General features: G+C 37.1%; 1 protein-coding gene across 5 annotated transcripts in view; it reads left to right on the top strand.

Moving 5' to 3' along the window:
- The window catches only part of SNCA (synuclein alpha), a 131,461-nt gene that overhangs the window by 19,778 nt on the left and 86,330 nt on the right, over positions 1-25,353 (top strand). For all 5 annotated transcript variants that reach the window (XM_068542047.1, XM_068542044.1, XM_068542045.1 and 2 more), the window contains exon 4: positions 2,049-2,191. In XM_068542047.1, coding sequence (XP_068398148.1) covers positions 2,049-2,191 — 143 coding nt within the window. The remainder of the gene's footprint in view (positions 1-2,048; positions 2,192-25,353) is intronic.

The raw sequence follows: 25,353 nt of genomic DNA, 5'->3' as shown, positions 1-25,353 counted from the left end.
AATGAAGTACAAAGTGCATTTTACTGTGCAGTTTATGTGCATTAAAAAAGTGTATATGTATGTAAATCTAGAATTATAAAAATAAAGTTTCGTGGCTGGCAGAAAAATGAGTCTGTAAAAAGATCAAAATTTATATTTGTCTTTGTGATTTTGTAACAAGAAATGTTCATTTTCAAGTAAAATTTTCTATTCATGTTCTTAGAAAAGAAAAAAATGAAAACTTAAAGCCCATAATTCACTATTTTTAAAGCATCAACATTCTGTAAATGTTTAAAAACATGAGATTTCCAGTACAGCTTTTCACCGGCATTTAAACTGAACTTTGCATTGAGAATAGCCATGACTAGTTAGCAGGCATCAACCATATCACCTGTTGTGAACTCGTCCTGGTTTTAGACTCTAGGGTCACTTCTGCTTCCCCACATTGCCTAGACTGAGGAGTGAGACTCCTTGTCCTTACAGACCTCTTCAGCTTCCTTGACCTACATAGTGTTTTCAAAACCCAGTTGTTTTGTCCACACGATTACTGTTTAATCATTGGCCTCTCCCAACTGGTGACATGAAATCTGTACAGTAATCATGTGACTAGCCCATAACACTTAACAGCTAACATAGTGCAACTCATCGGATTCCTCAGAAAAGATGGCAAACATTACATAGATAAAGGTAAGAATGCAAGACCCAGGCTTTATGAGTATAAATGTTGTAAAGTTTAGGTGAAGGGTTGTTTTGTTTCTCTCTTGACCTTGAAATTGTTAACAGTGCAGAATCTCATCTTTTACCTCTTTTTCATAAAACTCTTCATTTAATTGAAACAAACTTTTTAATTGCAACTTCCTTTATTATTTGTATGGAGGTAATATAGAAAGATTAAATCAACAGTTATATCAGATATAGTCTTAGAGAATTTTTGATGTGAGATTAAATCTCTTCTAAGTCTAATCCCAAACTGTTTATACCCTCTTAAAATTTTAACTTATTTTTAAAAACCTACTGAATCATCATATTATATATATATATATTTTTTTTAAAATAAATTTATTTATTTATTTATTTATTTTTGGCTGCGTTGGGTCTTTGTTGCTGCACGCAGACTTTCTCTAGTTGTGGCGAGCAGGGGCTATTCTTTGTTGCGGTGTGCGGGCTTCTCATTGCGGTGGCTTCTCTTGTTGTGGAGCACAGGCTCTAGGCGCACAGGCTTCAGTAGTTGTGGCATGTAGGCTCAGTAGTGGTGGCTCGCGGGCTCTAGAACGCAGGCTCAGTAGCTGTGGCGCACAGGCTTAGTTGCTCCGTGGCATGTGGGATCTTCCCGGACCAGGGCTCGAACCCGTGTCCTCTGCATTGGCAGGTGGATTCTTAACCACTGTGCCACCAGGGAAGTCCCCATATTATATTTTTTTAATGAAAAGAACTTGTAAGTGTGCTCAACAAACCATTTCATTTTCATACTTTATGTCTAGCTCTTTTGTTCCCATTAAAATGGTTGAAAATCAATCTCATCACTAAAACCCCTTCTTTTTCAACTACCTGATGTTTCATAAAAGGATCAAAGTTCCTTCGTAATCTTCCCTTACTCTTGTTTATTTCTGACGTGTGAGAGCACATATGTGTTCTGTGACTTAGAAGGTGTGATGAAACAAACATGCTGAGTGAGATCAAAGAATTGGCATTGAAATGGAAATAAAGAAATAAATTTCATGCTAAGTTTGATACAACTGCCCCTGTAAGCATTGCTTTCTGTAAACTTTCCTGAATAAAAAGTAAACCAAACTGAAATTGCTTATGGTTCTAAATTTGTGACCATTAAGCTTGAAACACCTCTTAATATCTGCATGATTACAACAGACTATCTTAGCAAAGATTCTATTGATATGTTTGGCTAAGCCACGCTCACTTAGAAATCTCGGTAGCTTTTATTTCTTCTGACTCTTTAGTTATCTACGTGTGCAAATATAGGCCTTTAGAAGTTGATGTCTAGTGGAAATGAAATTATTTTAAGTGGCGATCGGTCCATCATCCCTTAATCTGTCATTCTTGATTTATTCCAGTGGCTGAGAAGACCAAAGAGCAAGTGACAAATGTTGGAGAGGCAGTGGTGACAGGGGTGACTGCAGTAGCACAGAAGACAGTGGAAGGAGCAGGGAGCATTGCAGCTGCCACTGGCTTTGGCAAAAAGGATCAGTTGGGCAAGGTATGGCTGTGTACATTTTTTTGTTTTATATGTAAGCTTGTGGATCGCGGTGAGTTTTCAGGCAGGGCGCTAGGCAGGAATAAGATGCTTACTTGTGGGAGGGCTGACTGACCTTCCCTCATAAAAATGTACTACCTTTATGTGTGTATTCTTTTTGGAGGTATTCACCCAGATAAATGCCATGAAAATTGTACAATAATCATGATTGTTTTATTTTCTGGAAAAAAGTTAATGAAATGGACAGTTTAACAAATGCCCAAAAGAACAGTGACATTCAGAAAGAATGGGTGCTTTTATGTTAGCTATGAATCTTGGAATTTCTCTTTGTTGGAATATAGCAAATGCTTTGTGCCCAATCTCTAAATGTTCAAAAATGAAGATCTTTTACTTGATTTCTTTATAATGACATCATCTCTTATTAAAGGGCAGATTTGCTCATTACATAACAGTTCATTGCCAAATATATGTCTGTGGAAACTGAGAGACTTAAACTACGTTACCAACCAGAGATACTTGTTTTGGGGTGGTTTTTAAATTCTCAGAAGAATTCTGACTTTGCCTTTCTTGACAAATGTGAGACTCTAGGAAGATTATTCAAGAGTTATTATGACTTTCATTTTAAACAAGTAAGCAATAGAAAATGAAGTGTCAACTGGAAGATGAAATTTTACAAATTTCCTGACCACAGCAGCAGAATGATTCTTTTTTTAACTGAAGTGTAGTTGATTTACAATGCTGTGGCAATCTCTGCTGTACGGCAGAGTGACTCAGTTATATCCATAAATACATTCTTTTTTAATCCTCTTTTCCATTATGGTTTATCCCAAGAGATTGGATATAGTTCCCTGTGCTATACAGTAGGACCTTGTTGTTTATCCATTCTTAATGCGATAGTTTTCACTTACCAACCCCAGACTCCTAGTGCATCCCTCTCCCTCCCCACCTCTCCCTCGGCAACCACAAGTCTGTTCTCTATGTCTGTGAGTCTTGTTTCTGTTGTGTAGATGGGTTCATTCGTGCCATATTTTAGATTCCACATATAAGTGATATCATATGGTATTTGTCTTTCTCTTTCTGACTTACTTCACTTAGTATGATAATCTCTAGTTACATCCATGTTGCTGCAAATGGCATTATTTCGTTCTTTTTTATGACAGAGTAGTATTCCATTGTATATAGGTACCACATCTTCTTTATCGATTCATCTGTTGATGGACATTTAGGTTGTTTGCATGTTTTGGCTATGGTGAAGAGTGCTGTTATGAACATAGGGGTGCATGTAATATTTTTGAATTATAATTTTGTCTGGGTATATGCCCAGGAGTGGGATTGCTGGATCATATGGTCATTCAATTTTTAGTTTTCTGAGGAACCTCCACACTGTTTTCCATAGTGGCTGCACCAGCTTACATTCCCACCAACAGTGTAGGAGGGTTCCCTTTTCTCCACACCCTCTCCAGCATTTGTTATTTGTAGACTTTTTAATGATGGCCGTTCTGGCTGGTGTGAGGTGATACCTCATTATAGTTTTGATTTGCATTTCTCTAATAATTAGTGATGTAGAGCATCTTTTCATGTGCCTACTGGCCGTAGATCTTCTTTGGAGAAATGATTATTAAGGTCTTCTGCCCATTTTTTGATTGGGTTGTTTGTTTTTTGTTGTTGTTGAGTTGTACGAGCTGTTTGTATATTTTTGAGATTAAACCGTTGTCAGTAACATGATTAGCAGCAGAATGAGTTTTGCTTTTTCCCTGCCAAAGTGCCTTCTTGCTATTCCTTGAACACATCAAGCATACCCTTGCCTTGACTCTTCCCACTGTCTGGAAAGCTCTTCCCCAAGAGTATACATTTGCCTCACTCCCTCATCTCCTCAGGTCTTCACTAATAAACACCTTCTCAGTGAGGGCTACTCTGACCTGTTTAAAATCGGAACCATTCTCCTCATCTCTGGTATTCCTAATTTCCCTACTCTTTCTTTTTTTTTGGCCAAAGCATTTATCACCTTTAAAAATAATAGCTAACTTATTTTTATGCATATCGTTTATTTTATTTCTCCCATTCTGAAATGTAAGCACCACGAAAGTAGAAGGGATTAGTTTGTTCACTGATATTTCACAAGTGTCTAGAAGAGTGCCCTGACACATAGGAGACAATTAAGGAATATTTATTACATTAAGAAGGAAAAGAAGGAAGGAAATCAGTGATAAGCAGAGTGACTTTTATTTCTGTGTCTTTAGTAAATATCTGTGTACTATAGCAACCATGGCTCTTCAACCATCCAAAAATTATCATCAAAATGTTTTGGAATAGCTATCCTGAAAACTATAACAAAGTATCTTTATTTGCTGACAGACTACACTGGATTGTTTCCACTCCATGTAATCCTATGTAGCAGGCCTACCTTGATGGATCATTAAAATGTCAATAAAAAGGAAGGACTGAAAACCTGTGACGTACTGAGATTTTATCACATGTAGTTACATTGTCTGGGACAATTGATGCTACTTCTGGAAAATCTAGACTGGGCTTCCAGTGAAGTTCTTCAGCTAATACTTGAATGTATGGTTGGTGATAGTAGTATTCCTTTGTACAGACTATGCTTTTCAAACTATCTTATTACTCATGCTAATAACTATACTAATTCCTATTTCCATCTGAAATTATAATTCTATGTATAGGTTTATTCCATTTCCAAAGTTCAGAGGTACCCTCAGATTTTAGCACAAAGGCAGTTAATGTGTTTTGTGTCCCAGATCCTTGCCAACATAATAGAAACTATGAACCCTCTTCCCAGAAAAATGTACACTCACATACACACACCAAAGGGCTTAGTGGGATCATGGAAGCCCATCAACAGACAGAGCCCATGATTTAGATCAGTTTCCTGATTGTACAAATGAGGAAATTTACAGAGGGGAAGTAAGCAGTCCAAGATCACATAGCCAATTGTAATAGACTGGATACCAGCAGTGCTTTTCCATCTACTAATGTCATTTCTCCAACCCCTTCCTCAAAATTTACCTTCCTTTTGGTTTTTCATAAATGAAATTTGGACAACCAGGTTTAACTGGGAAAATTCTTTACTTCAGAATATTAAGAAACCAGGGAAGCATGTACCATCTGCAGCTCACCCTCATTTAAGGCGTACAATGTGAATTGCAAATAAGGCATGAAAATGTTTCATTTCTTACAAAATTGGGCTTGCTTTTTACCTTTCTAAAAATATTGCTCTTTGTTTTAATGTTTTTTAAAGCAGAAATCTAAATGATGTGACAAAATTAACCATTTGGAGATATTTCTCTTATGGGTACTTGTAGGGTCTTACAGATTTCTAATATGAAAATGAAGCCATAAACCTAGAAATTACAGCATAGTTGTAGCCAAAAAAAATTGAACTGGGAGTTTAAATGGCTGATTTTCATCCCTGCTCTGTCACGAACAGGCTAAATGACCTTTTGAAGATCTCATAAGACTCTTTCTTGTATAATGAGGGATATACTAGAAAATTGTTAAATCCCAATTTAGCAGTAAAGTTCTGAGTTTCTGTAATAATTCAAGGAAGATGCTACTAAACTTTCATTTTGGCCACATCTACGGGATGCCAAAAATTCCCGAATTTAAACAAAATTGTTGAATTTGTTCGTTATGAAATTTGAAATAATTTAATCCTTCAAACTCTTATCAAAGTGATGCTGGTGAATGGAAATAAGCACTTTATTGTTGCTTTAACCACTTGTTAGTGACCCCCATTTTGACACTCATTATTCATTGAAGAAATAATGCTTGCTCACTGTGTGCCAGAAACTTTGCTAGATATTGAGGTTAAAATGATAAGAAAACCATACAGTTTTTCTCTTCATTGTGCTTATAGTCTAGTGACAGAAATCAGTAGTAATCATCTAATCCACACAGTAAATGTGTAGTTATAAACTGTGATAAATGCAGTGGAGTACATAATGCCAAGAATATCTAACTAGAGACTTGACCCAGCTACTGCAGGGTAAGGGTGAGGGTGAGGGCAATACAAAGGCTTCCCTGGGGAAGTGATGTTTGAACTGAGATCCAAAAAATGACTAGCAATTTTCAGAAGTGAGAGTTAGAGGAAAAGCATTCCAGGCAAAAGCATCAGCAAGAGGAAATCTAATGTGGTAGGAGGGGAGCATGGCAAATCAAAGAGGACAGCTGGGACCAGAGAAAATAAGGATGTAGCCGGGCCACATCACAGTTGGCCATGATAAAAACATTGGTCTTTGTTCTAAAAATAAAGGAACCTATTAAAGCATTTTAAACACTTAATCTGGATGTCAGGTTATAAATTTGCCTGTGGAAATGATGTCTCTGCCTGTAGGGTGGGAAACAGATTAAAAAGAGGAAAGAGAGGAAACCAGGGACCAGTTAGTGGGCTATGATAGAAAGAGGAGATGATTGTGAATACCAAGGTGTTGGTGAGGGAAAAAGAAAGAAATGGATTAATTCAAAGACTACACAGGAAGTAATATCAGCGAGATTCAGTGATGCATTTCACACGGCTTGGTGGAAGAGGAATGTGATAAGCAGGGCTACTAGGTGTTAGCTTGTGGAAGTGGATTAGTGGCTGTGCCATTCTCTTGGTTGTTGGTTTCTCCCTTTGAATATCAGGAACACTGCAAAAGGACTGGCTGCACTGGTGTTCAGCCCGCATGTCATTTGAGGGTATTTGGTCCATCATTCCCAGATTGATGAGGGGACAAATCTTCTTTCCTTTCTCCCTCCCTTCCTTCCTTCCTTTCTCCCTCCCTTCCTTCCTTCCTTCCTTCCTTCCTTTCTACCTCCCTTCCTTCCTTCCTTTCTTTTTCTTTCTCTCTCTTTCTTTCTTTCTTTCTTTCTTTCTTTCTTTCTTTCTTTCTTTCTTTCTTTCTTTCTTTCTTTCCTTTCTTTCCTTTCTTTCCTTTCTTTCTCTTTCCCTCCCTCCCTCCCTCCCTCCCTCCCTTCCTTCCTTCCTTCCTTCCTCCCTCCCTCCCTTTCCTTTCTCCTTTATTTCTTTCCTGCCTTTTGTGTTTTCTTGTGTTTTTTTTAAACCAAGAGCTCTAGTACTCATTTTTATTTTTCTCTTTCTATTTGCTAAATTCATCTCTTCGGGAATGCTTGTTCTGGTGTACTCATCTCTTTTTGATGAGAGGTATGACCACAGATACCTAATTGTTTTTGTGAATTTGATCATATAAATGAAGCCACCCTTAGTAATAATTTCTAATTATAAGATACTAGATTAAAGGACAAATAGGATGTCCTGAATTTTAAGAATTTTTTGTAACCAAGTATTATTAGCTTCTTTATTTAATACACCAGAATAATACATCTACTGATGTCTATTTTTACCTATGTACACACAAGAGGTTACCAGCCATACAATTCATTTCCTGAAGCTCATTCACCTGATTAGCACAATAGAAACAAGCTACAAATGCATTGGCAGAGGTATTCAAGTTTTAAGTTCAAACAGTGATGTTATATAAATAAAATTTATGTTTCCCACTTCTATTGAGAACAAATGATCTTCTTGTACCAAGAATATTATAAAAGAAAGGCACTTGAGTAAGAGCTATTGTGTAGTGCGTCTGTGTTTACAATATACAGCGGTTCACTATGGCATTTGCTCCAACCCCTCAGTGGTGCTCTGCATGTGTTTGCTGCTCAAATAAATCCTTACTGAATACATGAGCGTCTCTTTAATGCTATCTGGAATGCCCTAGAACAGTTGGATCCTCGGTGTCCCTGAGGTTTATATTTTTGTAATTTTCTGCACATGTAGAGAGTGAAAGCTCTGAATAAGCTATAAAGCCACTGCCTGACAAATAGTACAGCAGTCAACTTCATTATCACATCCCATTTAGGCACTGCCCTATCTACATGGAGATGAATAGGTTTTATGGAAGAAATAAGCTTGAAATATTTATGGCCTCAGATACTTGAAATATTCAAGTTTCATCTGTTTATTTTTTTCTTCAGAATCATAATAAAGTTCCTAAACAGTGCCATTTTGGAAAAATTAGATCATATTATAAACAATTTTTAATATCCCCACACAGTTACCCAGAAAATATTGATGTCAAATGTATAGAAGCATGCATAATCTGTAATCCTGCCTTAATTTGTAAGAGGATAGCTCACCAAATGTGTGCTAGGTGACTAAAACAAAGCAGAAATGAAAAATTTCAGATTTGACATTGTGATCTATAACATTTAAGTGTCCTTATTTCCTTTGACTTACCAGAGCTATTGTGTTTAGCTTGATGCAAATTTATTTTTAAACACTTGAGTGTTACGGACCTTCTAATTAAATGATTAATCAGATGATGAATGTTGGCATCAGCTAGCTCATTTGATGTTGATTTCACAAATAAGCCAAAGGTCACAGGTAACCTTTCAGATTTCTTTGAAGAAGCATACACATATCACAGACGTGATCTTAATATTGTTTATAAGAAGGTAATAAGAGATGTCAACATTAGTGAAGTATTTTAATTTACAATAAACTTTTTCCTTTAATATTTATTAATGATTGATACAATGTATTTTCTCAAATAATTGGAAGTTTGAGTCTTGCCTTGTGCTTGACCTTAGAACATAACCAACATGACTGTTAGTTGTATTTAAACCTGAACTAAAACTTCTGAGGCACAATGCTCTGCCTGATTTGTGTTTGTGGTGGAAGCAGTGTATACGGCTAATATCATTGTAATCTTAGATGAAAGCATAATGTGGTAAATAAAGAAAAAAACTAATTGACCTAATTGATTTGTTTCAAAATGAATATGATCAGTAATAGTTTGCAATGTGGTATGTAGAAGTCAATATTCTATACTCGTATGAAAGTCTACTGGTGTTACGTAAAATGTCTCCACTAAAAAACTCGTCTATTATGATGGGATTTCTGTGTATCTAATAATATTCCACTGGGTTCAGGATGGATGAATCATGATTCTTAATGACCCTTAATCTTGTAAGGTTGTAAGTAGGAAAGCACCCTATAATTATATATAAGATTGTAAGGGACATAGGCTTACGGTTAAATTTTCATTAAAATTCAATAGCATTCAGTCCTTTAATGGGTACTTTGTATGTGCTGATGCCCAGCTGGGCACTGTGGGGAATACAAAGGCGAATAACACGTGGACGGCTCCTGCCTTCAGGAAATGTGCAATCCAGGCAGGCGACCGATGTATTTACCCCTGGGAAGAAGGAACATCTCTGGTCTTTGAGAACATGTATTTGTAACAAGTATATATCCATTATAGGGAAAAAAATGCTTTCTGTTAGAAATGAGAGAGACTTATCCTCTCAGTAAATATTGTCTTTAAATTTTGTTTTTGTCAGTAGACTGTGAAATTACTGCACACAGAGATAAGAGCTACAATATTTTAGCTGTTCAGACACAGCTAAAATATAAAACACTTCCACCTGAATCCTAGGACCAGCGTAAGCATTGTGTAATACAACAATAAACAGTAAATTTTAAAATTGTCATAAAACAGTAATGTGTAAGCATTACAACCCTGCAATACATACATGAGTACAGATCCAATTTCAGTCTTCAGAAAACCAATTGTGATGATAGTTTTGTTTGTTAGAGAAATATATTATAAGAAGGGTATGATAGAACTGCTCCAAGGCACACCAACAGATAGCTTTAAATCATATTTGTGTGATTGGTTTATTCCTTCATAAATGCTTAACATGGATTGCAATTTTGCTGAATGCAGTGTGAGAGCAATACCCATACTTTTATGAGCTCATTGTCATTGCGCTTGTGGCTAACGTGTATTGCTACCGTCCCTTCACATGCAAAGATGACATGATATTTTTGGTAGTATTTCATTAATCAGATACTATTATGTGTCAGATGATTTCAAATTTAGGTGTTTTTTTAAAAGCTCTATTGCCATCTGAGCCATATTTCCACCTTGTAATTCAATGAAAAACAACATTAGTAACAATAATTTTAAGTGGCAGGAATAAAAGAAATAAGGTGTGTTTATTTATTATGATATACAGTAATCTTATTCCACACTTCAATGATGATCAACTTGTGTGTTCCTAAAAAGTAAGAATAATTTGATATTTTTGTCCCTTGAAAGAAAGGCTTTTAGTTTTCTAATTTTCAGGGAGATGTTTGATGTTGGTGTTTGCTTTATCAAGAGACAATAGAAAAAGAGGTCCTAGGTTCTCAAAATATTCCAAATATACACAAATCTAGAACAAAATATGTTTACTTGAATTTTAAAGGAACAGAAATAAGATAAATGAGATGCCGATTGTGCATGCGAATACGTAATTATGGGAGCTAGAGTTGGGCGATTCATCTTATCAATCTAATTGTTCTTCTATGAGGGGAAAATGAGTAGTTTGTCAACTCAAATATGAGGTAAGTCTTTTATAAAAAAACTATTAAAACTTTACCAAACATTTGCATATCTTACAATTTAAAGATTCCTCTTTACCAGGTAATTCTGGTGTCACTAAACAGATGTATTAAGAAAAGTATTATTTAATTCTTATTAAAGCTGTAGCGTACATTAATACAAAGAACACTGAGACAGAAATTATGTTTGTTGAGTAAATAAACAATTGAATGAACCAAAAAAAAATAGAAAGAATATATATTTTATCTTCCTGATTAGAGGTGGAAGCTATCTTATTTTTCTTGTGTGTTCTTCACAACTACATAGTATGATGAATGTATTTGGAACTCAAATCATAAGAATGAATTCGGTTGCAGCTTTGGGGATTGTGAAGAATAATGTGAATTTATAATTTAAGAAAATCACATAGAATTTAACTGTCTATGCTTACAAGGGGATGATGTAAGTCTGAGAAGCCATATTAACAAATCATCTCCAATTAACACGTATACACATTTTATCCTATTTGATTGTTGGGGATCCTCAAAAAAGCAGAAAATTGCCCTTTCATTATACACTGTACTATTTCTTGCCACACGGGTTTTCTGGTACATACAGCTTTGCCTTAAGGCCCCAGTTTTTACTCAGTGGCTTGTGTATTATATACTGTCTGTAGCAGAAATGGAGGAGGCACATGCTTCCTACTTATGTCCCTGAATTTGGGGCTTAATATAATTATCACGCAAAGCATATAATGTCTTTAAAAATACTTCACCTTTAATTTCTAACATTGCAACATATGTAAAATAGCCACCTTTAAAAATAATAATCTCCACTAAATACTAATAACTGCTTATAGTAGCAATCCTTCTTCATGGTATTCTTCCTGCAAAGGGAAGTGAACATTTGTGTTTGACGCAGATCACAAGTGTTCTGACTAAAGCTGCTCTCTATCTGTTGTTTCATCCACCATGATAGCCAGCTGGCCTCTATTTTTGTACTGGGTTCCTGGTTTACCCACACCATTGGATTTGGTCAGCTATAGGAGAAACATGGCTTAGTGCAGAGGGCATGTGCTTTAAGTCAGGGAACATGGAGTTGGTCTTGTCTCTTTGGATGATGCCATTTTACCCCTCTGAGCATGGATTTTCTCCTCTGTGAAATAACAGTGTCGGATTAAATGAGTTCAAAATGTTTTGAGTCTGTGTTTAATGGCTTGAATTTTAGGTCAGTTTGTTCAGTTCCGCATTGCCAGACTTCTGGCAACTCATTTAACCTTTCTAAACCAAACCTACTCATCTGTAACTGGCCAGTCACTGCACAGAGTCGGAGTGTGAACGAAATGAGGTATGGCAGACAAAAGATAAACAACCAACTGCAGTGCATTGTAGTTATAACATTTTGCTAAGAGGAGCCTACGTTTTCTCTAAGCTGTGTTAGATATATGATTACAGAAGGTCTCCTTCTATATTTGTTTATATTTTGATGATATTCAACAAGTAAATTGTAAACACAAAAAAGGGAAAAACCATTCACTGAACAGTCTACTAAATAAAATAAAGTCATACTACTATTATTTTGTGTTCGATTTCCCCAGTATGGTTCCACTGATTATTACATACATGTTATAATTAGAAAGAAACAATTTTGGGAAACACTGGAGTAAACAAAGTTAAAAATCTCTTTTAAACTAAAGAAAATCTAGAGCCCTAATATGTTGTGTTAGGGATATAGTTGCTGTCTTTCCTATTGCTTTTTGATGCAAAACCCATGGAGAGTAGTTCTGGGTATTCTGTGGAACACAGGTTTGAGATGCCCCAGGCTAACTGAAACTGTCCCCACTCACTCTTTTCCTCCTCTTCTTAATAAGCCTTGTTTTTTGGTTCTGGATTAGAGGTACTTAGAGAGATTACCAGGACTCAGCACCCCATGTCCAAATCCTCTTCTTTTATACCCATTTTCTATAAGATCCCTTGGGACAAGGCCAAGGAAAGGACTCTGTTCATATGAAGCTTTGGTACCAAATCCTGAAAAAGCTCCCAGGTGGGGGCAGGTCTAAGTAGCTTGCAACTGTGAAAATTGGCGGAGGCATCTTTTTGGGCCTTTTCCCTTTTACTGAAAGGCGAGGAAGTCCATCAAAGGGAAGAGGCCAGAGAGGTTCTCCTCAAGCTAATTTTCTAGAATGGGAGCAGTTCCAGAGGAGGAACAACCCCATGCTCATCTGACTTTGGCACCTTCATGATAAGTGCTAAGGCCTAGTTTAATGTTTAAGGACTTGTATTTAATCTTATTTTAGTTATTTTTGGTATAAAACAGACTCCTTGTATAAATATTCAATCAAATTCAAGATTTATTTGTTGCCAGAGCTTAACATGAGCTCCAAGTTCCCTCTCCCCAAGTTCACTTGAAATGGGATGGTAGGTCTGCAAAGGGTGAAAGGACAAGGGATGGGGGCAGGAATATCCTTGCTCTTGATGGGTTCTGGTTTTCAGTCCACACAGCCACTGATGTCCTGGGTGACTGTCTGATGTGGCTTCAGTGTGCCTGGCTGGTCCCCTGCTCACCTCGGGCGTCTGGGACAACCATGTCATTGTCTCCACATTTTGGCTGGCCAGCGCCTGCCAACACTTCTTTCCAAGGCCTGATCTGGACCCATGGGAATCCTAGGAATCCTTCCCACATCAGCCGTAACTCTTAGAAGTCAGGGTATGCAGGGGTGATGGAGATGGAGTTAGAACTCGCCGATGTTGTATGTCAGCCGCCAGGTCTCTGTAGTTGTTGGCTCGCACTCTGCTGGCCCTGGGAAAGCTCAGCAGGCCCCGATCCTCAGGCAGCATCCCGCCAGGGAGCAAGACACCAGCCTCCCCGCTCACAGACATCCCCAACCTCGTGAGGAGTGAGTGCCTCCACAGAGGAGGGTTCACGGGGAAAGACGAACTCTAATGCTCCACTTCAAATCTGTTCCCCTGAAAATCTGTTTTTTCTTTTCTTACTTTACTGATGGAATAAGACGGAAGGGTCTGGTATTTGAACTTTAATGATTTAGTTTCACTGTCTCAGCTATGAGTCCCTGCACCTTCTACTTGGATGTGGGATAGGGAAGGGACCAACTGTTAGCTGGGGTTCAGTGGGTGTTAACAGTTTCAGCAACTTTATGTTGGAAATGTCCTTCCAACAATATGGTTGGCGAAAAATTGATACAAATCATTCTTGAGGACATGTTGGAAATCTCTATTAAAAGCATTGAAATTATGCATATTCTTTAAATCAACAATTTCAAAGAATTTAAATGATCATAAACTTAAATAGAAGGATGCTCACCTCATCATTGATTATAACATTAAATTTTTCAAAAATGCTAGAAGGTTGACAGTAGGGACTTAGTGAAATGCATTATGGTTGATCCGTACTGTGGTTACTCTGAGCAGTCATCAGAATGTTGGTGTAAAAGAATAATTGATGGAGAGGAAGGAAGCTCTTGCTGCATTAAGCGAAAACAACGTATAATAAAACAATATGAACAGTTTGTATAGTATAACCTATTTTTATCAAAAACAACCGTGTGTGTTATACGTGTGTACAAAGATCTGAGGTGAATGCACCCGGCTCTCAGTTTTTCTCAGTGAAGCACTCTTTGCATTTCCAGCTGGATAATTCTTTGCTTTGGGGAACTCTCTCATTCACTGTGGGATGTTTCCCAGCCCTGGGCCTTACTTGTTAAATACCAGTAGTGATCCCCAGGCATCGTACCAACCACAAAAAGCCCTCCTTGAGGAAACACTGCAACTGAGTGACTATTTCTGGGTCACAGATTATAGTCATTTTATTGTTTCCCTTTGCTTACTTACACTTTCTTCAATTTCCTTTAATAAGTATATTGAATTCATAACAAAAGCATAAGGAATGGTATTTGTACTATTCCACACTATTCAATGTGACTAAGCATTCTTCTGCTTTAACCATAATGAGAACTTAGACTAATTTCTTTCCTAGTGCCCTACTTCCTGCTTACCTTTGTTCTACTGATTTAAAAAAATCATCTTAGCTTCATAGATACTGAAAATACCGTTGTAGTATGTGCTGTTCATCCTTCACCTGTCTATTTATTCATCCATTCATCTGATTCATATTTATTAAAATTATGCTATGTGTAAACTCCTGTGCCAGGCATCATCAGAAATATAGAGATGTATAAGACCAATTTCTTGTGCTCTAGGCATCGACATCTAGCTGTTAATCATGATGAGTATATGTAGGAGTCTATTAGTGTATTAATATTGTGGACCCTGCTTAAAGATTTCTTCCCCAACCTCCTTCTCTTCCCTTCAGGTTTGAAGGAAGGCTGTCTCTGAGTGAGGTATCATAGCACTCACAGTCTCTTATTATTTCTCAAAATATCTGGTTTAATACACTTCTTCCATTTATTCCTCTTGATCACAATTATCAAACCAAATTAACATACTATCTCAGCAATTCTATTTTGCTATCTAATAATATTGGTTTCCACATCCAAATTCCAAGATAAATTTTAACAAAGATTTTCGAGGAGTAATGGGGTGTTCTGTCCAAGTGAATTGAATCATTTCTTTGTTCTCTCATTTTTGGCAAGTATATCTGATCATTTAGGGCCTTACTCACAGTCTGACTTTGCCAAATATTATAACAAAATCTGATTATAAATATTTTGGGCTCTGAGAAGGCTGTCATCCTCTTATATTCATGTATCCTAAAAACTTTGCCTTTCTCATTTCAATATGGTTTAGCCACAGCATGCCCAAGTCCCCAAGCTTACAAATAACCTTTCAATGTTTTTGTTAACCTGTCTCATAATATCTAGGAAGTTGTAAAAGTGTCACTTTTTTGATAGACTTTTTACTATAGTCGGTTTATTTCTATTGGAATTAGATAACTCCATCCACAGTGTTCAATTTATTTTACATAGGAACAAAGGCCTTGTCCCTGGGCTGGGAGGACCTTACATTCTTTAGACTCTCTATAACCTCAAGTATCATCTCGTTAATAGGTACTGCCTTTGGTTAATAGTAACTAGCAGATCTGATCATTTCAAATGCCTAGGGTCACATTTTGAAATAAATTTATATTTTTAGACCTAAGGTTTATTGAAAGGTAACAAGGATTGAACCATTAATGTATGTATTTGGAAGTAGAATTCAGTTGCAAATAGAAATTAGTTTTTCACACTTAAAAAATATAGGCAACTATAAGAAAAAAAATTAAGGCTTTAAGGGGGTAAAAAATTCCACAAAGTGCCTATTTTTTAGGTGATAAATATCCTGGAACTATTTGAGAAAAAAAGTATATTTCTTATATCTAACAAATTTTTTTTTTTTTTAATGAAACTCTCTAGGAGTTAAGCCAGCATTTTATTTATTTATTTATTTTTGACTGTGTTGGGTCTTCGTTTCTGTGCGAGGGCTTTCTCTAGTTGCGGCAAGCGGGGGCCACTCTTCATCGCGCTCCGTGGGCCTCTCACTATCGCGGCCTCTCTTGCTGCGGAGCACAGGCTCCAGACGCGCAGGCTCAGTAATTGTGGCTCAAGGGCCCAGCTGCTCCGCGGCATATGGGATCCTCCCAGACCAGGGCACGAACCCGCGTCCCCTGCATTGGCAGGCAGACTCTCAACCACTGCGCCACCAGGGAAGCCCTCTAACAAATATTTGTGTTTTCATTTTTTATAGAAAGAATGAAACTTCTTTCCTCCTTTACACATTCCTTTTCCTTATTTGAAACTAATTGATTCCTTTATAAAAAGAAACTGCAAAGACTTATGGGGTGGGAGGTGCTCATGTTATGACGGGTGGTTCAGAGTGTGTGTGTGTGTGTGTGTGTGTGAATGTGGGTGTGGATTGTATGTGTGTAAAATGCAATTTATGGTAGCGTTTTCTTTAGAAATCTTCCTGATCTTCTCAGAATTCAACCATTTTATAAATGCATCTCCATAAATCTCTATCTTTGGAATACATGAAATGGCTTTTGGCAGTACTTCCTTTAATATAGTATACTGGAAATTTGAAAGTTACTAGCCAGGTTAGCCAGTGGCTGTCCGTTACCCATAGAATGAAGCCCCAAGGTCTAATCCTGTTATTCAAGGCCCTTCTTTATCCAGCCTTCCTTTCTTTTCAACTATATGTTTCACAGTTACTCAAGAAAACTCTTCAGTCAAGGCAGACAAGTGTCTTCAAAATACCTTCCAGTTACTTAACAGAATATGTAACTTTTAATTCTGCCTTACCTTTGAGAGGGCTTTATACCTCCTGTCTGAACTTTATCCAGGCTAAAAAGCCCAGCTCAAGCCTTCGGAACTCCAAAAACTTTCCCTAACTACTGAAACGCATAGTAATTTCACCTCACTTAGTCCTCTTAGCGTTTGCAGATATAACGTACATATTTGGTTGCTTGGGCCAAAACCTTGATTCTTTTCCTTTCACATCCTCCATCCAGGCCTTTAGCTAATCAGTTTACCTGTATTTCAAAATATATGCCTGATCTCCCCATGTCTCCCTTTTCCACTGCCACCACCCTAGGTCAGGCCCTTATCATTTCTCACCTACATTCCTTCCCTCGCCTCTTAACTGATCTCCCTAATTCCACTCACACAACCTAGATAGTCTGTTCTTCACCACAGTAATTCTTTTGAAACAAACCAAATCATCCCTCCCCTGTTCTCAATCACCCAGTGGCCTCCCATCACACATAGAATGAATCCAGATCCTTCCTCTGGGTACAGGCCCTATGTCATCTGGTTTTCATTAAGTTTCATTTCCTGTCCCTTTACCCCTTATACACTGCCCTCCAGCTACACTGGGCTTCTTGCTGTCCTTCAGACCTGCCAAGCACATTTCCAATACTCACGAAATACATGTAAAATGAGTTTTATTCATTTAAATGTGAACTGTTTCCTTCTTCTAAAAGCAAATACAAATGCTACAGTTTCCTTTAAAAAAAAACAACTACCCAGAATTTCTGATCCTAATTTTAAAAAGACAAACTGTAAGAATGTGTGAAATGAGAGGGTGTGGAGAAAAGGGAACCATCTTGCATTGTTGGTGGGAATGTAAACTGATACAGCCACTATGGAGAACAGTATGGAGGTTCCTTGAAAAACTAAAAATAGAACTACCATACGACCCAGCAATCCCACTACTGGGCATATACCCTGAGAAAACCATAATTCAAAAAGAGTCATGTACCACAATGTTCATTGCAGCTCTATTTACAATAGCCAGGACATGGAAGCAACCTAAATGTCCATCGACAGATGAATGGATAAAGAAGATGTGGCACATATATACAATGGAATATTACTCAGCCATAAAAAGAAACGAAATTGAGTTATTTGTAGTGAGGTGGATGGAGTTAGAGTCTGTCATACAGAGTGAAGTAAGTCAGAAAGAAAAAAACAAATACCGTATGCTAACACATATATATGGAATCTAAAAAAAAAAAAAAAAAAAGTCATGAAGAACCTAGTGGCAAGACGGGAATAAAGACACAGACCTACTAGAGAATGGACTTGAGGATACGGGGAGGGGGAAGGGTAAGCTGGGACAAAGTGAGAGAGTGGCATGGACGTGTATACACTACCAAACGTAAAATAGACAGCTAGTGGGAAGCAGCCACATAGCATGGGGAGATCAGCTCGGTGCTTTGTGACCACCTAGAGGGGTGGGAGGGAGGGAGACGCAAGAGGGAAGAGATATGGGGATATATGTATATGTATAACCGATTCACTTTGTTATAAAGCAGAAACTAACACACCATTGTAAAGCAATTATACGCCAATAAAGATGTTAAAAAAAAATAAAGAATGTGTGAAATGGCAGATATTCTCTCCTTCAGATTTCCATGTGATTTTGGTGCATATTATTAATTTGATATATTATAGAATATGAGCCTGTTCTAATGAAATGACTTGTATCCTTCATACTTATCAGAAAAGTTTTGGCTTTTCCATCCTTTTATAACCACTCTAGTTGATGGTACATGGATACATGAAATTAACTTTCTCAAGAACAAAGCAACCATTTCAATTATAAGGTAAATCCTGGAGATTTCAAAACTGCTTATCACTATACATTATTCATTTTGCAATAACCATTTTCTTAGTAAACCACATAAATTAGCACGACTGTTGAACAGATGGGCAGAACCACAGGCATCCAATATTAAGCAGTTGGTGAGCATAAGATGCCAGAAAGAAGATTAAGACCAACAAGGCAGGAAGCTTCCCATTGCTCTTGAAAAGGGATGATCCTTTGCTTCTGACTTTTCGCTATATGTTTTCCTTTGAAAGTAATGCCTTCCAAAACAACTTTCCACATTTTATATCCAAACACACGCTCAGGGCTTTCACGTGGTAACTGATATATAAATAATAAAATGAAATGTTTAGGCAGATTGAAAAAGGAACTCCCCCCCTGCTTTTGCCTTTTATGCAAGGATGACAGCTCTGAAATGTCTTTCCTCTGTATGGAAATCTGACGGTGTTCAGTCGCAAGACGATGAGAGGGAGGGAAAGGCTGCACACTGAGGAACAGGGTGTCATTTGTCACTGCCTGGATTCATCAGCCGTGTGGAACTCTGAGCGGTACTGGCTGAGACAACAGACTTCTTATTTCTTCTGGAATACTTCAGCAATACAGATTTCACTAAGAGCAGAGAAGAACATTAAGGACTAGATAGCTAAACTTAAAAGCTTCTGCACAGCAAAGGAAACCATAAACAAGTTGAAAAGACAACCCTCAGAATGGGAGAAAATATTTGCAAATGAAGCAACTGACAAAGGATTAATCTCCAAAATTTACAAGCAGCTCAATATCAAAAAAACAAACAACCCAGTCCAAAAATGGGCAGAAGACCTAAATAGACATTTCTCCAAAGAAGATATATAGATTGCCAACAAACACATGAAAGAATGCGCAACATCATTAATCATTAGAGAAATGCAAATCAAAACTACAATGTGATATCACCTCACACTGGTCAGAGTGGCCATCATCAAAAAATCTACAAACAATAAATGCTGGAGAGGGTGTGGAGAGAAGGGAACCCTCATACACTGTTGGTGGGAATGTAAATTGATACAGCCACTATGGAGAACAGTATGGAGGTTCCTTAAAAAACTAAAAATAGAACTACCATACGACCCAGCAATCCCACTACTGGGCATATACCCTGAGAAACCATAATTCAAGAAGAGTCATGTACCACAATGTTCATTGCAGCTCTATTTACAATAGGCAGGACATGGAAGCAACCTAAGTGTCCATCGACAGGTGAATGGATAAAGAAGATGTGGCACATATATACAATGGAATATTACTCAGCCATAAAAAGAAATGAAATGGAGTTATTTGTAGTGAGGTGGATGGACCTAGAATCTGTCATACAGAGTGAAGTAAGTAAGAAAGAGAAAAACAAATACCGTATGCTAACACATATATCTAAAAGAAAAAAAGGTCATGAAGAACCTAGGGGCAAGACGGGAATAAAGACGCAGACCTACTAGAGAATGGATTTGAGGACACGGGGGTGGGGGGAAGGGTAAGCTGGGACAAAGTGAGAGAGTGGCATGGACACATATACACTACCAAACGTAAAGTAGATAGCTAGTGGGAAGCATCCGCATAGCATGGGGAGATCAGCTCGGTGCTTTGTGACCAGCTAGAAGTGTGGGATAGGGAGGGTGGGAGGAAGGGAGACGCAAGAGAGAAGAGATATGGGGATATATGTATATGTATAACTGATTCACTTCGTTATAAAGCAGAAAGTAACATACAATTGTAAAGCAATTATACTCCAATAAAAACGTTAAAAAAAAAAAGAACTAGATAGCTTTTGTGATGTGGAGTAGTCATCTGAATTTTGATCAAGATTCAAGAGAAAGGCTTTGTAACTTATTTTCTCTCTAGGTTAAACTGGTTTATCCAGAATATTCTAATTTCAGGGTGTATCTTTGGGTGTGATAGATTTTCTTTACAGTAAATAAGATTCATTGAAAACCACAGATAAATTCTGCCTCCTGTAATGTCTGATCTGGCTGAAACCATTTTAGTTTAACAATTCCTCCTTTGTAGGAGGGAATCAATAGGTATCCTATCTATAGGAAAATTATGTGCAAGGGCCACTAGCTTCACAGCCAAAGCAAAATTTGCATATATTTGCTCTTTCTTAATCCAAAATATATCTCTCAGATCTCGATGCCAGGGAAAATTGTGTGAGCAAGATGACTTGAGGACCACAGCCCCTTTCACTTCCTGTGCTCAGACCCCTTCTAACTGATAGAGTCAAATTTGAGGAGCCCGAGAGCAGACCATTGTGCCCCTCTCCATACAGCCTCACAAAGGTAGAGGTCATGGCAACCATAGTGATGGTGATCATCTGTACTTTTTTTATGCCCAGGTAAATTTGGATATTCGTTTGGAGCTCATACTATCTGCCACATCAAAAATTTTGGGAAATTGGTTATGTGAATCAGTGTGCCAAATTTTGTTTGATTTATTCATTGTATTTTTTGTGGAATTATTTCAGTCCAAGATGTTCATTTAGTTGATCTCTACCCAAACTTTGAACCCAAATCAGCCAAACACATAGAAAGAGATGGTTTTTGCTGCCCTCACGGTTAATTCCTTTTTTTTAATAATGAATTTTTAAAACTTGGTAAAATGTGCTTTTGAAAATGTTTATTCATGTACTATTTTTCATGATTTCTTCCCTTTTACTTTAATTATATGTCTATATTATTTGTTGTTCAAATTGATTTACAACTTGCTTCTTTTAATTGGGATATAGTTGCTTTACAATGGTGTGTTAGTTTCTGCTGTACAACGAAGTGAATAAGCCATATGTATACGTATATCCCCTCCCTCTTGGGCCTCCCTCCTGCAACTTGCTTTTAATGTTAGTACCTATGAGCTTCTCTCTCAATTCTAAATATTTCTTTCTTAATGTGTTTTCTATGTGTTCCTTTTCAGATTATTGATAGAAGGTTTATTCGTTATTTTTTTAGAGCAGTATTTGTTACTTTAGGGAATCTGTTTTAAAATGCAGTCCCCAGTTAATATAACATTGGTGTTTTTCCTGTTAGAGATATGTTGTTTTCTCTACATCTCACTGGCAGAAAAGTTGGCATGATACTGTTATAATGTACTTGGCTGATATTAACTTTTCTAAGGTGCATTGTTTCTGAGAATACCATTGTTTGGTTTTATTCAGGCACACTTCTCACTAGTTGGTACAGTCAATTCTTCTTTTCAGAACTAATTATTGTCTAGATATTAAAACTTGCCATTTTTTATCTGCTCATTTCAGATCCTTCATGTGGTCTATGTTAAACACAATTTGCATTCTTAGTTTTCATTCTTTTTAAACACTGTATTTTCAATGAAGGTTGAAGGTGATTCCCTAGATAGCAACCAGTAATGACTGTAACAGCAAAACTCTTTAAAAAGCAACCTTATAGGCTAATATAGACCTTAAAGAGCCCATGAAAATTATATGAGGTCCTATTTATCTTACTACCTCTTTTCACATCTAATAGTCAACTAATATTTAATGAATTTCTGTGCAGTGCCATATGCTATGGTAACTTTTAGGATATAAGAATGAACAAGAAATGTTCTTACATCTTAGGAAAAAAGAACATCCATCTCTGTGTAACAGTTATTCCGACAAATCTCAGTAATGCTAAAGGAGTAGTTTTCCCAGATCTATTTTAGACTCTAGACACTGAGTTCCATGTCTTTTTCTCCTTATCAGGCTGGAATCATTCCAAGCCTCTTAGCTTCTGGGCAACCATGAAAATGAGACAGAGAGGATACTAAATCTGCAACAAATTTATCTTGATATTCTATTCACTCTTGATTGGTAATGAAGGTCACAAATAGAATGAGGTTGTTGTTATGTGTATTTTTCTTTATTTTTCTTTTCTTTTTTTGGTTGATAGGAGAAAAACGTAAAACAGCAATACGAGCACAGGGCCAATATCTAAAACTAATTCTTGAGTAAATAGGAATCTTGCCCTTAAGGATCACCATGTAAAGAGTTCCCACATTTTCCTACTGTCAACAGAGTAATCTATTGTATGTGGTATAGTTTGAGTTCTAGAAATTTGAGTTTTAGAAATGGCCACTGCAGTTCAGGATATATGATGTAGCCTTCTCCAGTTCTCCATGAAGAATGGAATGACACTACAGTCATTAGCTGTGTAACCATGAACAAAGTGCTTTGTTATTCAGTCACATCATTTGCATGAAATGAGAATAATAAAATTCACATCTCAGAGATGTGGTGACCACCTGGGGTAAATGTGGGCCCAGAACCTGGCACAAGAGAGTTTCATATTTATAGTTCTCTCCTGTTCTTCCTTAGTGCTCCAGAGGACATGTGTAGTACCACAACTACAGCACTGATCATACTGTGCTGTACTTAGTTGTGAACTTCCCTGCCACACGGTGAACTCTTTAGGGTAAAGACCATCACTGATACGACCTTATCTTTTACGTGGTGCTTTGTGATTCTCCAGTTGTTCGCCTAGTGTCAGACATACAGCATAGTTATTAAGTGCTTGTTGTTCTTGTTACAAGAGCTTCACAGTAAGATGGGTAGAAAAAAAGAATGTATTTTCCTTTTTACAAATTCAGTTTTGAGGCTTGAAGAAATCAAATGAACCAAGGTTACATGATTAGTGAGTGGCTCAGATGGAACCAACTGAAACTCAGTGATGCAAAGCTCAGTGCTTGCCCCACTACATCATAGAGATCGTTGCATGTCCCAGGAGAGTTTCACATCTTGTATCACATGATTCTCACCTGTGTATTCGTATGTACCAGAAAAAGTGTCCTGCTACTCAAACCTGCTAACAATTAGCAGGTAGTGACAGCCATTAGTGCTTAAATCTTCACCAAATGAAACATTGATATCAATGCAAGAATGCATGGGGAAAGGTTTATATCCTATGTACATCATTAAGTCAGCTTTCTTCAACCACTCCTTAGCTAAACAGTTTAACTGTTAGAAAATTCTTTATATTTAGCATACAGCCTTTTTGTAATTTCAATACATTTCCTCATCACCATCATAGAAAAGCAGAACCTTTGGTACCCTGATCTTTCCTTGGCCATTTGCCTATCCACAAAATAGCTATCAAACTGTAAAGCCCACTACACACCTATCAGAATGAGTAAAATCCAAAACATTGGGAATGCAAAGTGGTGCAGTCACTTTGCAAGACAGTTTGGCTGTTTCTTACAAAACTAAACATACTCTTCTCATGTGATCCAGCAATCTTATCCTTGACATTTACCCAACGGAGTTGAAAATATATTCTCACAAAATCCTGCCCATAGATGTTTCTAGAAGCTTTACAGATAAGTCCCAAAACTTGGGGGAAACTAAGACATCCTTCCGTAGGTAAATGGATAAACTTTGGTACATTCAGACAATGAAAGATTATGTGGTGAGAAAAAGAAATGAGCTATCAAGCCACAAAACACATGGACGAATGTTAAATGCATATTTCTAAGTGAAATAGGCCAGTTTGAAAAGCCTACATACTATGTGATTCCAACCATATGACATTCTGGAAAAGAAAAAAGTATAGAACAGTAAAAAGACCAGTGGTTGCCAGAGGTTAGGGTAAAGACAGAGGCATGACTGAATAGGTAGAGAACAGAGGATGTTCAGGGAAGTGAAACTATGTTTAATGATACTGTAATGATGGATACATGGCCTTATATATTTATTAGAACTCACAGAACTATGCAACACAAAGAGTAAACCCTAAGGTAAACTCTGGACTTTAGTCATAATAATGTATCACATTATTATCACCACAGAATAAGAGTAGGGTGGAGAGAGTTTCTGAAGGGTAAAAGGAAGAAACCAGTATATCCACAAAAGAAACCAATAAAATTGGAAGACATGGGAAGAAATAACACTGAAAATATAAAAGTCTCAAAACTACGTTTGGTAACGTTTTATGGAATTTATTAAAATTCAACCTGGAGTGTATAATATTTGGCAGGCCAGGTTTGTCTTTAGAAAAATCCCTGTGAGATTTATACAAGGATTTATTAATAAAGAGCACACACAATACTCAGATTACAGGCAGTCATGTTATACATAACATGGACAAGAATATAATAGAACAAAGGATTTCATGACTACAAGGGCAATCCTCGATTGCTTTCATTTATGTACTGTTAAAGGCTATCGTGTACATAGTAATATAGCCACATAAGATAGTAAACTTGACATTTATGCAACTGTATGTTTGCACACACCAATATGCATGGCCTTTCTACCTAGCTGATATTGGATTCATTTTTTTTCTTCTCTAGTTTATTCCCTAGAACATTCTCTACAAAAACTGTTTCTCACATTTTCACAGTGAAGGCCTTTATTTTAATGTTATATAGATTCCTGACTCACTGTCCTCTGAGTTTTGCTCTTTCTCTCTCAGCAATGTCAGATATTCTCATGACTATTTTTTTTGCATGTTTCTAGCAGGATCTCTTTCCTAATATACACTCTCATATGTCTTTGTCCACTGAACATATTTACTTAGATATCACACCATCACTTTGATTTCATCAACTCTAAAGTTGAACTTAATCTTTATTGCAAACAAGGAATCCCTCCATTGGTTTATCACCACTGACACAAGTATTTTCCCTTTGACCCACAATATAAACCTTTGGTGTATTCATAGTACCCTCTTTCCCACATTTAGCCATAAAATGATTCTGGGATCCTTATCTT

This window comes from Eschrichtius robustus, chromosome 4 (genome assembly GCF_028021215.1).
Source record: "Eschrichtius robustus isolate mEscRob2 chromosome 4, mEscRob2.pri, whole genome shotgun sequence".
Taxonomy (NCBI): domain Eukaryota; kingdom Metazoa; phylum Chordata; class Mammalia; order Artiodactyla; family Eschrichtiidae; genus Eschrichtius; species Eschrichtius robustus.
The sequence above is the reverse complement of the archived record's forward strand: the minus strand, read 5'-3'. Positions and strand labels throughout refer to the sequence as shown.